The sequence below is a fragment of the Solea solea genome, chromosome 10, assembly GCF_958295425.1.
Source record: "Solea solea chromosome 10, fSolSol10.1, whole genome shotgun sequence".
Lineage (NCBI taxonomy): Eukaryota > Metazoa > Chordata > Actinopteri > Pleuronectiformes > Soleidae > Solea > Solea solea.
In genome coordinates this window covers 17,934,017-17,947,494 of record NC_081143.1, presented here as the reverse complement: position 1 = coordinate 17,947,494, position 13,478 = coordinate 17,934,017, and the positions used below count along the sequence as shown (strand labels likewise).

The 13,478-nt window shown below is 40.1% G+C and overlaps 2 protein-coding genes across 6 annotated transcripts in view; both read left to right on the top strand.

The window, feature by feature from the left end:
* palm3 (paralemmin 3) overlaps window positions 1–5,807 on the top strand; it is a 32,290-nt gene extending 26,483 nt beyond the window's left edge. For 2 of the 4 annotated variants that reach the window (XM_058640565.1, XM_058640562.1), the window contains exons 6-8: window positions 259–328; window positions 750–803; window positions 1,611–5,807. In XM_058640565.1, coding sequence (XP_058496548.1) covers window positions 259–328; window positions 750–803; window positions 1,611–2,569 — 1,083 coding nt within the window. In that variant the 3' untranslated portion in view covers window positions 2,570–5,807. The remainder of the gene's footprint in view (window positions 1–258; window positions 329–749; window positions 804–1,610) is intronic. The other 2 variants (XM_058640564.1, XM_058640563.1) reach the window with 2 other exon arrangements.
* Window positions 5,808–7,057: 1,250 nt separating this feature from the next.
* Window positions 7,058–9,531, top strand: lrrc42 (leucine rich repeat containing 42). Of its 2 annotated transcripts, none has more exons than XM_058639638.1 (7): window positions 7,058–7,730; window positions 7,810–7,941; window positions 8,038–8,156; window positions 8,550–8,635; window positions 8,704–8,817; window positions 8,912–8,996; window positions 9,088–9,531. In XM_058639638.1, exons 1-7 carry the CDS (start codon window positions 7,339–7,341, stop codon window positions 9,381–9,383), a joined length of 1,224 nt encoding a protein of 407 aa, XP_058495621.1. In that variant the 5' UTR covers window positions 7,058–7,338; the 3' UTR covers window positions 9,384–9,531. The 2 variants fall into 2 exon arrangements, with proteins under 2 accessions (XP_058495621.1, XP_058495620.1); XM_058639637.1 differs by having other exon boundaries at window positions 7,060–7,730; window positions 8,035–8,156.
* The last annotated feature ends 3,947 nt before the right edge of the window (window positions 9,532–13,478 follow it).

Here is a 13,478-nt window from a genome sequence, read left to right as displayed (position 1 = left end):
TTCATCCCTAGAAATGTCCTTTAAAGCACCGTCTGTTGCTGTCTGGGGTGTTTACAGTGGAGGATAAGAGCGTGTTTAGACAACAGAGACAGAGAGGGAGAATAAAGAAATTCTTCCGGGTATTATGTTTCCCCTTAAAGCTTATATGATGTTCTAGATTTCCATTTCATTAGTTGTTTACTGTTTTTGTATTCTTTTCAAAACTCACCAGAGGTTCAGGCAGCCTAAAGATAAATATTTTATCCATTTAACTTGCAGCAAACTTTTCATTCCTCTCCTGTCCCTTTTACCCAGCAGCAGGCAGTGAAGGTGTCAGACGCGGGAGCAGGTAAGTGGAGCAAATTACAAGGTTTTGGTGCAGATAATGATTAAAGAACAATAGGCTCTTAAAACGGAGAAAGTCTTGAACTGATGTTAACATTGTTATTTTCAAAGACTTGCACAAACTCAAACATCCCCAGGTTGTAAGAGAGCAGAATTGCTGCCATTCAATCAGTTCTGTTTTTCCCCCACAACAAAGACTTAATCATGTTTTCATGGCATGTACACAGACACAGAAAGAGGGTTTTGTTTCCTTGGCCCACATTAAGGTTATTATCTGTGGGGGGGGGGGAGGGGGGAAAGACGACACATCTTATTCAGTTTTGTTTTCTAATGTCACATTTGTGCATCTTTGCTGGTACTTGAACTGGCAATTATCCTTTGTCTTTATTTGAAACAATGCATTCCTGCAATAATTTCCTCCTCAGGAACGATCCAAGATGTTGTGCAGAACGGAGAAACAAAGGCAACGGCAACAATAGGTGGGTATTGAGGTCTCTCTTCTCACAGGGGTTTCTTTGCCACAAACACTGCAAAGACCCCTGCAGATGTGATACATGGTGCATATTTATAGTGAGAGATTTGCACAATAAAGGAAGGAGTGATCCGGGGCACACCTCCACTTAATAAGTCCAGACATGCTGTGATGAATATTCACCCATCTTGAATCAGACATATAATAGATGGAACTCCAGTGAATCACATGTATTTATAGAGGGCAGTGGGTGTATGAACGTGTCGGGGAACATCCTGCTCATATTGTTGACGTGGACCAGCACACTTAAAATAAGATATTCACTCATTCACTTGTGTTAACATTAATGTTCAGTTACTTTGTCGTCATCTTTAGTTTTAAGTTTCTGCTCAGTTTTCATCCATCATCCCTTGTTTTGCCTATGACTCCGTGGTTATGAGAGTCTACATCTCTGTTTCTAGCTGTAATGCACCAATATTGTGTGTTGCACGTTCTCCTCTGTTGCGAAAGCCTCCATTCATGACAATAGAAGACTTTTATAATCAGAGATGAATGACTTCTCTGTGTTATTTAGTACCGTTTAAGATTTTATGCACAATATTAGAATGCATAAATCAGGTGGCAAAGCGACCACTAATTGCAATCAAGTCATGTTGCTCGACACCAACCACAAAGGAATAATAATCAGTGATTGCAGATTCACGCCACATGATTTTCTGATCAGTTTGATCTCAAAATGAATGTAATCTCCCAGATATTTCCTCTTTTTACTGACAAAATATTTATTGAATGCCTTTTTTTCTTTTTTCTCCAGAAACAAGTGATGCGGAAGTAAATATAACCCAAAGCCCTCTACTGGACGGAACTGCGGTTGTGTTAACTAACGGTGGAGGAGCAGCATTTAAAGATGATAATCACGAGGCCAAGGAACCCTTCAGCGTTTCGGAAGGAGTCCTTTCCATGAGGGTGGAACCTGGGTTGAGTCTCGCTGTCCCTGAGGCAGAGCCTGGACATGTTCCAGAGGTCAACTTGAATGGGGGCGAAGACGAAGGAACGTTGGTGATGAGAGCAGAGTGTGTGATTGTCACAGATGAAGCTGATGATGCGCCTGAGGATAATGCTAATACACCCGAGGCAGACGAGCAGGAGTCTGTGCAGGAAATGCCCCTGCCACATCAAGGAGTGAGCAAAGATCACAGGGAAATTGTGGAGGAGGTAATAAAAACAGAAACGGCTCCAGAAACGTTTACACAGCCAGATCGGAGCACAGCGCCTGAATCCGCTCCAGAGGCACAACTAGATACTGGAGCTGGAGATGTGGAGGGTGACATCGAGACAAACGAAAGCGCTGAAGCTGAAGCACAGGGAACACAACTGCAACTGCAGCCTCCGGCCACGGCTCTAGAGGGCACTGCAATGGCTTCAGTGCCGGTTTACTCTGAGACGCAGCCCTCCGCTGTCACACCCATAGCTGAAGTTGAAGCTGTAATGTCACCAGAGGGAGCCCAAGATCCTGTGACCGTGTCTGACCAGTTTCAGGAGGTGCCCCTGGCCGATCCCCACGAGAACCAGAGGACAGAGGCAGTGCTGGCAGAGCAGGAGCCTCTTCTGTCTCAGGTCAAAGCCCCTAGTGTCAGAGCAGAAGCAGCAGCAGCAGCAGCAGAAGTAAACAGCCCGGTCAATACAGACACACACAGCCCAGTGAGGGCTCGTCAGGGAGAGGAGACTGAAGCACCCAAACGCAAAACCTGCCAGTGCTGCTCTGTCATGTAAATGTCCTCTCTGTACATTCATTTCCTCTCTCCCTCTTCAGTCTGCAATATCCCTTACACTGACCTCCTGATGTTCGAGACAGAACACACTCCCCCCCCCCCCGTCTTTTTATTTAATGCACCCACTTTTTAATCACTATGGCCACAAGCTATTTCCCTTCCCTCGACCACCCTCAGCCAACAGTCTTTGTATTCATCCTGAAACTTCCTCATCCCACTCGTGAGCTTTGATAATCCAAGAGGAAGTAAGCTCTCTTCTGCATGAAGCGTGGAGAAAATGACATGGACTTATCAGTTTTGGTTGTTGTTTTTTTTTAAGTGCCTTGAGGAGCTCGCGAACCCAGGACTGCATTTTAAATTTGTTGTCACGCGCATGATGTTTGAATTTGATTACATTTGGATCACATAGGAGATGAGCCAGCCAAGCTACGTAGGATCATAAAATGTAGATGCAGTGAGGCATAATAACAGATAGCGTTTATTTTTTTAACTCTTGTGTCTACATGTACACGTCCAAAGACGTGGGGAGGTTCTGAGAGGATCTTCTTCTAATTGAATTACTTTAAAGCTGAATTATTTTATTGATTTTCTTTTATTAGATACTTTTTAATCCAAGTATTGGATCTGAACATTTGTATTCACTTTGTAATATAGATTCATACATTTGTCAAATTTATAACACTGAATATGTGTGGGCTACTGTCAGTTTTAAAAGAGAAAAGTGATTTTTTATATATATATATATATATATATATATATATATATATATATATATATATATATGCGCGCACCATAAGATTTTGAATAGTTGGGTCCAAGCTCTCTGAAACGTCTCCCTGCATGGATGTGTAGACTGTATACAGAGTGTCTGCTTCATGAATGGTGTGATGATTAAACTGACATAACAATGAGTGACAAACTGGATGTTCATCTAACACTATCTATTCATAAAAACAGTGACTTTTTTTCACAGTATTGCCTCTTCCTGAATCCAGGGATATGAAAGGCTCCCAGTTTCAACTTCGAATTCATCATCCAATTTCACAAAAGAAGCTAGAGGAGCGTTGTTCTCCGACTTTGTGAGCTGAAGATTTAGTGAATTATCCTTCCTTCAGTGTACCAGTTTAAAAAAAAAAAATAAAACACTTGTATACATAACTGCAGTATGAATGGATACAATATACACACAATTCTGCTTAAATTGTGGCGAATATTCCCCTGAAAGGAAGAAGGAAGATCCAAGTGAGTGATTGTGCAGACGGAGCAGGATCACAGGCTGAGCTCACGAGAGGATGTGCCCGTTGTTGCCTCTAACAATCCTTCCACTGAGATTATGACACTTGTCAAAGCTGCCTGAAGTCTGTCATCTCTCCCTCTGAAAACTGTAGTCACCACTCAAGAGTCAGAGCAGAGCCTGGTACGGGGAAAATAGTTCCAGCGGGGTCTTGGGATTTTGTTAAATAATCACGTGTGTCTCCCTATAATACATAAAGTGGAGGGATAGTCATTAAACTGCCCTCATAAAAAGATTAGTGAGGGTTAAAATGCACAGTGGAGTACACACGCTGCTGAGTCGTCGCACATTTTCACATCATTAAAACTGCACTCCGCAGAGAGATCTCCATCTTTAATCTTTTTAAAATCAATACAACGGACGAACACGAACAATGTCTTTACAGTCGTAACTGTATTTGTGTAAGTGTCTATTTGCGCATGAAGCCATCGATTAAACTTAAGATCAACTATTACTATTATTTTACTTTCAGACGACAGTAATTGTCCTTTGCTGATTTAATATTCCAATAATTTAGCCGGTTATTATGGTACTACTGCTGCTTTCTGATACAAAACTTCCCAGTGGAAACCAAAACAAATTGTGTGAGATGAGGTTAACAAGTTCCAGTGAAATTAACAGGCACATACTCGGTGCATGTGCCATTGATCTCTTCTGCTTGGTGTCCCTGAACCACCCAGCTGCTGCCTCTAAAAGTTATAGGTGGATTAAAAGGAGATGAAGGGGTTAATCGCTCAGGTTGAGGGTCTCAGCATGCCGTGACATTTTCTGATGGATCCTACAGAGGGGCTTCATCCAGACCAAACCACTGAAGCAGCTCAAACTTTGGCTCCACGGTGTTCCTCAATTCCATCTTTCACTTGAAACCAGAGCAGGGAGGTCCCCATGTCAGCAAATGAATGATTTATTAAGGGTTAAACCCAGTAAAGAGGTCAAAATGAATTAATTATTAAGATACTGTGTTAAAGTCCAAAAGACCATTGGTATTCTGGGTAAAAAAAACAACCAGATTTTAAAAGAACTAATATTACAACTGTGGGCTTTTTGTTTATTTAACTGTGACATTATTTGACTACCCATGGGCCCACTCTATTTCCCGGACAGAGTGCATTATATGGGAGGTCTCGTCCGTACTAATCAATATTGCGAAAATACAGGCCTCTATAAAACCAGAAAACTGCTCGACACACTGACCAGGAGACATCTCTATGCAACTGAACTGTGATCCAAATAATCCGACAACAGACGGTGATGGAAATGTTCGCTGTATTTGTTGCGGTTCTCTGTTTGGTGTCCGTGAGCCATTCGTCTCCTCTGGCCTGTGAAGATTTACTCCGGCCTTCAGATCAACTGGATTCTCATCATTTAGAGGGAAGATGGAACTTGGTTGCAGGCAGTCTGAAAAACCCTGCTGATGCTCAAGTCTTAAAAGGACAAGACAGTGTAACTATTGATTACAGCAACTCCTCTTACTACCACACCCACCGTAATGGCATGAACTGCACAGTTGAACACCATGAAATCACATTGGACGGCCACATTTTTAACATGCCAGGACAGAGTTGGAACTTCACTGGGACCCTATTCAGTACCTGTCCAGACTGCCTGGTGGTTGGTGTCAATATGGAGACGGCCACACACAAGAGTTTGAACATTTACCTGTTCAGCAGGAGGAGGGAGGTGACGCAGAAGGAGATGGAGGACTTCACAGCTCAAGTAGATTGTCTGAAATTACCTCCACCTGTTGTGATGGATCCTAACAAGGGGACCTGTCCAGAAAAGAGAGCCATTGAGAAAACAGAGGAAGAAATAAACTGACCATCAAGTTTTACATAGAATACACCAGAGCAGAGGGAAGAGAGGCATACGGTGATATCTGGTGTGTCATGGTGTGAATAAATATTCATTTGTACCAGTTCTAATAAATATTTAATCAGAACTTGAAGAGTTGACTAACTGTGTTTTTCTGAACACCACATTTCCTCTTTGACCTGGAACAAAAGAAGCAGCACTTTAGTGTCTCGTCTCAGATGTGTGACATTTAGGAGTTCCACAAAACAGACCGTAAAAAACACAATTGGTGGAATTGTCCAGTCTCGTGTCCACATAAATTCAAATAATTAATGCATATTTGTGTACAGGGGTCCTTTCTTATTTATTTTCCTCCCTCATATATCAGCCCTGACACCTGTCCCTTGCCCCTTTGGAGGGGACCATTCCACCAGGTGGGACAAGTAAACTGCATACAAAGTGAATAAAACAGATTTGAGCCAGCTCACTGGGCTTCTCTGAGAAGTCAGAACTTAATCAAGCATAAGATTCAACCACTAAAACAACTTTTCAGTTGAGGGATATGAATAAAAACTATAATTTGACATCTTAATAAAGAAATAATGTGCTTTACAATGTTTTCAGTTTTTCAGTAAATTTGAAAATTCATGGGTAACAATAATCATATTTTAGCATTAAAAAATACTGGTGTATAAACCATTACAGAAACATAAAAAAAAAGTTTGATAATTACCAATGCTGTTAATTTAGGGCCGCTGTGGCATAAACCTTACACACATTTACATATATCAGTATTAACAATCCGGTATGTATTATATGGCAGCCAAAATCAAAATAGCTGTTATTAACAATTTGGACATTGATTGATTGAACAATTTCAATGCTTCGTCCATGACTGTATACCTGTCTGACAGTGCAGTTCACAATTTAACTAGAAAAGCCATCTCATGCTGCCCCAAAGGCATTTGCTATGTCCATCACTGGATGTGTTTGTGACTATTCTCTGGGTTTTTCAAGACAGTTAATATGGTTCCACAGTTGTGGGATGTAATGTGCAGTTATAGATTCCGAACACATAAAAAGACACGTTGTGAGAGGGTTTTCGACAATAACAGTAGGAACAACAATAAAAAGTAATATAATATTATTTCTGTAACCTGAGCTAGCGCTACTTAAACACGTAAACAAAGCTTTTTCCTGTTAGTTGATGTTCTTCAAAATAAAAGTTCTACTTTTTTACTAAATGAAATGTATAGTTAGCAGTGTTGTATAAAATCTATTTCCAATATTTTGCAAGTATTTTTACTTCTGTTTGATGGTAGGAGTATTGTTTTATGCTGTCACCGGATCCTTAAACAAGCGTGTAATGGTAAACGGCTTTTGTTTTGAAGGTGAAAAGACCGGCACGCAGGAAGAGGCAACTTTCCCAACTTTTTCTGTGGGTACAACCATCAGGAAACCGACGTCCAGCGTGAATAAACACGCACATACTGTACGTATCAAACTATACAATTGTAAAAGGGGGATCGGTACTTGCTCCTTTTCAAATAGGTTTCATCTGAAATCAATGACATCGTTCGTAGCGAGTAAAAACGACAGATTGTGTTGTGCTCAAGGTGGATTAGCCGGTTAGCTAAACGTGCATGAGTTGAGTTTGTCTTCACTGTGAAATAAAAGTGTGGAGTATGGACAATGATAGCGTTTATGTCCGCGAGAAAGGTTCCCTCCGGCGTGTCAGCGAGGTCGTCCTTTCGCAGCCAAAGCCAGTGTCTTCTTCATGTAGGAGAACAAATCCGTTTGTGCCGAAAAAGGAACATTTTATATTCACCTACAACGCGGAGGGAAGTCTGAGATACTCCACGAAATCTCTCTTTGACATCACCCTGTTGTTCGTCGCTGACAACATTCACCACGTGGACTCTTTAGTAGGTTTCCCAGAGCAAGTGGGAGACAGGCTTTTTGCAGCTGCAGAAGAGAATCGTGTGTTTGTGAACACAGACATTTCTCCAAAAGCCCTGCAGTTATTCGGTGATGCTTATGGGCAGATGGTGCTCGGATCCCTCTGTCTACGAAACAGGTGAGTTTCACTTCTCAACCACTTCCACAAAATGCAAACTTCTTCTCACCCCTTTATTTTCTCCTCCCCTTCTCTGCAGGTTCCCCCTCTTGCACGAGAGGATGGATGAAATAAAAACATTCCACAGTTTGAAGTCCTTGGATTTGTTCGGCTGCAGATTGGACGATGACCACGAGATATTCCAGCATCTAACATCTACCTCATTAGCAAAGTAATAAAACACGTCCTAATCTCAGTCCCAAAATGTGTGGAGAATCTAGTAAGAGATAACACCATTGTGTCATTGTGTGTTTTCATCTTTTAGCAGCCTGACTCATCTTTTTATTGGTGGCAACAGCCTCTCTGATGTTGGATTACAAAGACTGACAGCACCTATCCGGATATTGAGGAAGGGACTGGACTGTCTTCAGCTCCTGGATGTTTCCTGTTAGTTATGAGAATATTATCTTCCCATGTATGCCACTAGTCACTCAAATACCCATCATTTCCTGTCACTTGTTTGCAGTATCAACATGCACAGTGTTCATACTTCATAGTTAAGCATAATTAACTCTTCTAAATAATGAACTACTCAGTGGGTAATAAAATAGACTGCAGTTGGATTTAAATGATTATGTTTACATTATTTTAAGTGTAATGATTTTAAGTATAAAGTACTAACTTTAAGAACTAAGAAACATGAGCAAAGAAGCCAGAGCAGGAAAACACTGTACACTTGAGTCAAAAATCATGTATATTGTCATCACAATATTCAACAATGTTATCTCATATTGCATGTTTTTCCCACTGCTGATCAGTTATTCCTGATCTCTCATACAGATAATCCTATCTCAGAAAGGGCCCTCAGATACCTCACATGCCTGCCCAAACTTGAAAAGCTCGATGTATCTGGCACAAGGTTGAAGGTAAGTCAGTCAACATTGGGCTGTACCTTAATGTCACGCTGATGGGTAAATGGGATTTTTACCCTCAGTTTGGTGCAGGTTTGAAGAAGACGATATTGAAAGTGTTGGGACTCATTTATTCAGAGGAACCACTGGATGCCTTTGATCACTCGAGGTGTAAAACTGAAGGCTGGGCAGAGCAGGTAATCTGAATATTCAGGTTCTGATACAAGTTTAGGTGTTAGATTTGTTGCCCTGTTTGCAAATCCTTAACAAATGCTCGACTTGTGTCTTTAGGTCGTAAATCAGTGGGAAACAAATAGTTCACAAATGCCAAAACAGAAGAAAATCGAAGCATCAAGAACATCAGCGCTTCGCTTTTGTAGGTTTCCTTTCCTTACACATTTCCTTAAATTACTGGATTTTGTACCGCTACACTTAGCCATTGTAATGAAATGCTTTTTGTTTTGTAGTTGGGAGGCAGAAGTTTGTCAGAGAAGTCCTGAAAGCAGCACCCCTGGTATGTGACAGTGCAGATGAGGCCAAGAGTGAGAGACTGCATTTCTACAGACCAGCAGCCAATAATCATACACCTGAGAATCAGGATCCTTTTAAGGAAAACCATCGAGTGAAGAATTCCTGTCAGGGTGTCAAAAAAAGACCTCACCAGTCAGATGGGTGTGACGGCGAACATCGTAGCCCTCCGACAAAACGATTGCCCTCCTCAGCTCTCACTGCAGAGGACGTTGACTTGTTGAACAGCTACTGATTAATGCAGCGCTCTGGTATTCAGCAGAACAGTTACTGATTATATTTATGCTCAAGATGATTGACACTGGTTAACTGTTAACACTTTGTCTTGGATACAGGTGACAGTTTGGGTATCATTTTATAAATAAAGTTACTTCTTTTGCACATTTCACTTGTTTGTTATTTTGTGGATTAGAAACAACCTGATGTGGGCCTCACAAATGAACCCTTACGTGACCTAATTTTGTTTTATGTGGTAATATGCAACAATGTCAACTGACAGTAGGACCTTAAAGGTCCAGTGTGTAATATTTAGGAGGGTTTATTTACATAAATTGAATGTTCTACCCAGTAGTATGTTTGTATAAGTGTATATACGGTTACAATAGTTTTCATAGTCTTAGAACAAGCCCTGACATCTGGGAAAGGGAGGTGTGAGGAGGAGTCCGCCCTTTAATACTATGTACACTTTCACTATCTAATTCTTACACACTGGATCTTTGGGATTTTAAAAGTGATTGCCTAAAAAACATAATTATGCAGGCCAATGTGAAGTATAGATTCCGTTTCATATACATTTACTATGTTAAATGACCACACCTGCTAATAAATCTCAGTTAAATGAAGCCTTGTGTTAGTTCCTGCAGGACATGGTAGTTCTACGCCCGAGCTGTAATCAGCTGACCACAATCTATTAGTCACACTCCAATCATAGCCACTCTCACACCAAGGCAGTCAATTTAAGTGTCACTCCAAAGTTGGACATGCTCCACAGTTTAAAATGTCATTCAGATTACAGTACTCCAGTACAGTGGGTTTCCTGCAATGCACTCCCTGTTCAGCTTAGTGTGCTGCTTGGCCAATACAAGCAGCATCTTAAGAGTGGAGGAATTGGTCTTTTCTTATTCTTCATATTTGCCTGGCTTACCTAAAGCTGACACGTTATATCTTGTTGAATACATTTTAATTCTATACAAATATCCACTATATGTCAAGCTGTAAATCATAATAAATGAAAACTAAAATTAAAAACCCTCAGTGACCAGTGGAATTATTCTTCCAACTGATTTTGTTCAGTAGTTTATTATTCGGTCTTTATACTCAGATTTATTCTCATTCTTAAATTAGAAGACATATTTTGGACACCTTGTTAGATAGGGCATTCGCTGTCCATCTTGGCCAGTGCTGTGGGGTCCCACAAAGCTCCGTTTTAGGCCCTCTCCTTTACATGCTGCCTTTGGGATCCATCTTTAAAAACACAATGTCTCTTTTCATTGTTTTTTGATGATGTTCAGATTTTTATGTTCAATCTTGAATGGATTTTAATTTGTTATGTCTTAACAAAAATGTGGTAAACCTGATCTTTTAAAATGGTGCTGACAATATTCTTGGTCCTCTTGGTGTGTTCATTGACAATGCTTTTAAAATGGATTATCAGATCATTTCATTTGTAAAAAGTTGCGGTTTTTTTTCCAAATCAGGCTTTTAAGAGAAGGTTACATCTAATCTTCCCCAAAAGGAACTTGAAAAAGTAATTCACATTTCCATTTCGTACGATTGCGTTACTTTACACTTTGGGGAAGATCAGACCAAAAAGCCTTGATCATATCATCCCTGTTCTGGCTTCATGATAGCTTCCTGTCACCTACAGGATCCAGTTCTGTTTGGTTTTAAATCTTTGCAAAACTCTGCAACACCCTACTTGACCAAGTTGTTGCACCTTCTTGCTCCAGTCAGAGCACAGAGGCTTGACTAAAACTCGAAGGGACAGAGGCTTTTCTGATGCAGGCCCCAAACTATGGAACAAAAACCTATTTATTTGCTTTAGTTTTAATACCAGTTCAGCCTTTTTATTTATTTATTTATTATTTATCTGGTTGTGGTGTTTCTTCTCAATTTTTTATGTGCTGTTTCCACTGATTCCTTTTTATTTGGTGATTTTACTTATTGTACTTTATTGCTTCCTTTAACTTTATTAAAGCATTTAAAGCACTTTGGGGCAACAGGTGTTCTTTTTAAATACATTTGACCTTGACCTTTAACCATTTGATAAGAGTTTTGTCTTGAGAGTTTAATTTATAATTCATTACTTAATGTTTTGCCAATATAAGCAACAATATTACACTTTTGTAACAAATGCTGTCGATGCAAAAAAAACACTATGTTGACATTTTTATTCACAAGATGTTTGTTTAGAATGACCAAATATCATGAGTGTCTCAAGCTTTTTGTTATCTCCTCCCCTTTAGAGTCCTGCTCTGGACAAAGCTGTTTAGTAGGATCCATCACAATAGGTTGGAGCATGTTCAGACACTGCGACTGGTTCTTGAACTCTTCCATCTCGCTCTGCTCCAGCGCCCTCCTCCTGCTGAACACGTACAGTCGCTTCAGTTTGCCTGGTAAGTCAAAACGAGTCACCAAACAGTCTGGACAGGACGTATAGAGGAAGGTCACCGTGAGGGTGCTGCCATCAAACGTGAATCCGCTGCCTTCCAGTGAGATGTTGCTGTGCGTATATTTACAGCTGTCATTGAATCCGAACATGCGTTTGAAGGAGATTTCGGAGCTTTCGCTGGCATTGGCAAATTGAATGACGGCACTCTCTCTGGTATTGTAGTACTCCAGGTCATCAGGATCTTTCAGACAGCCTGCAACTAAGACCCAGCTCCCCTCCAAGTGATGACGATCCAGTTGATCCAAAGGTTGGACCAACTTCTCACAGACCGGAGCTGAATGGCTCACAGACATCAAGCATAGCAGAGTGATGGCACACACAACAAACATGTTTCTCTCTGTATGTCTCTCTCTTGCCGTATCTGTAATAATTGTCTTTGCTCGGGGCTAATTTCTCTATTCTGCAGCTCAGTCGGTCTAGTTTTATAGTAAAATATACACAAGGAAAAAGTCCACAATCGCAACACTGGACAGGTTCAATATTTGACAGTCGATTTCATCATTGTGCAATGACAGAAATTTAGGACATGAGTTGTGTTTTTTGGAAACTCGGAACAAAGACAGAGGTGAAAGATGTTGAAACATGCTTTCATTTCATCTATTATAGCACAAATGTATCACTTTGATCAAGCGTCACATTTAAACGTTCCATGGTTTACTACGTGTTTATTTACCCACTGGAGCTTACACTATTTTGTATATCCTTGTTGTGCGGTGATGCATATTATAAAATGTATACATTTGGGGGAAAAACATAAAAAAACACAATACCAGAATCCATAAGAAGTTGTTTTTTCAGAGTATTATTACTATTATGCACACTACAATTGAGACAGACTCTAAGTGTACAGTTGCACGATTAAGACAATTGTTGTTGTGTCTTGGCCATTATCAAATATTAGCAGCATTGATTGACAAGTGGTGGAATATGTTCCTTCAAGAAAAATAAATTCATGAATGGTGTTTCAAATAAAACTTCATTTAATAATACAGTTCAATGCTTCCTTCAAGCTCTTCTCAGATGATTTAAACGATGATGTTATAAACAACTTCAGATTATCCATGACTTTGACATGTGTATAGAGTGGTGGTTTATCATACTCCTAAATGTTTGCTGTTTTATTTCCCTAACTTCCCCTCACCATTTATACTTGATTGTTTGGTTATAGACATCAGTTTTTAACTGACAGCCAGACCAATATGTCAAGCTGTAAATCATAGTAAATGAAAACTTGAATTGAAAATGAAATCACTCAGAGAAAACACACTGTTTCAGCCTCTTTCACCTCTGTCTTTGTTCAGAGCTTCTAAATAACACAACCAATGTCCCTCATTTCTGTCATTGCACAATGCTAAAATCAATAGTCAAATAATTAACCTGCCGTGTGTTGCAATAGTGGACTTTCCTTGTGCAAATTGTACTTCACAGTTGGATTCACTGACCTGCAGATGGAGAGAAATGACACCTAAGAAAACAGAGTAAAACATGTTTCCTGGTGCGCAAGCTCTTTAATGACAAGAATGCCAGAGCGACTGTTTATCCCTGTCTTGTTAGATTAAATCAGCTATTCTTGTACTTACTGTAAACGGAGAAAACAAACGTGTTTTAAAGTGATAAGATGAAAACATGTTTCACACAACTTTAACCTCAGTCTTTGTT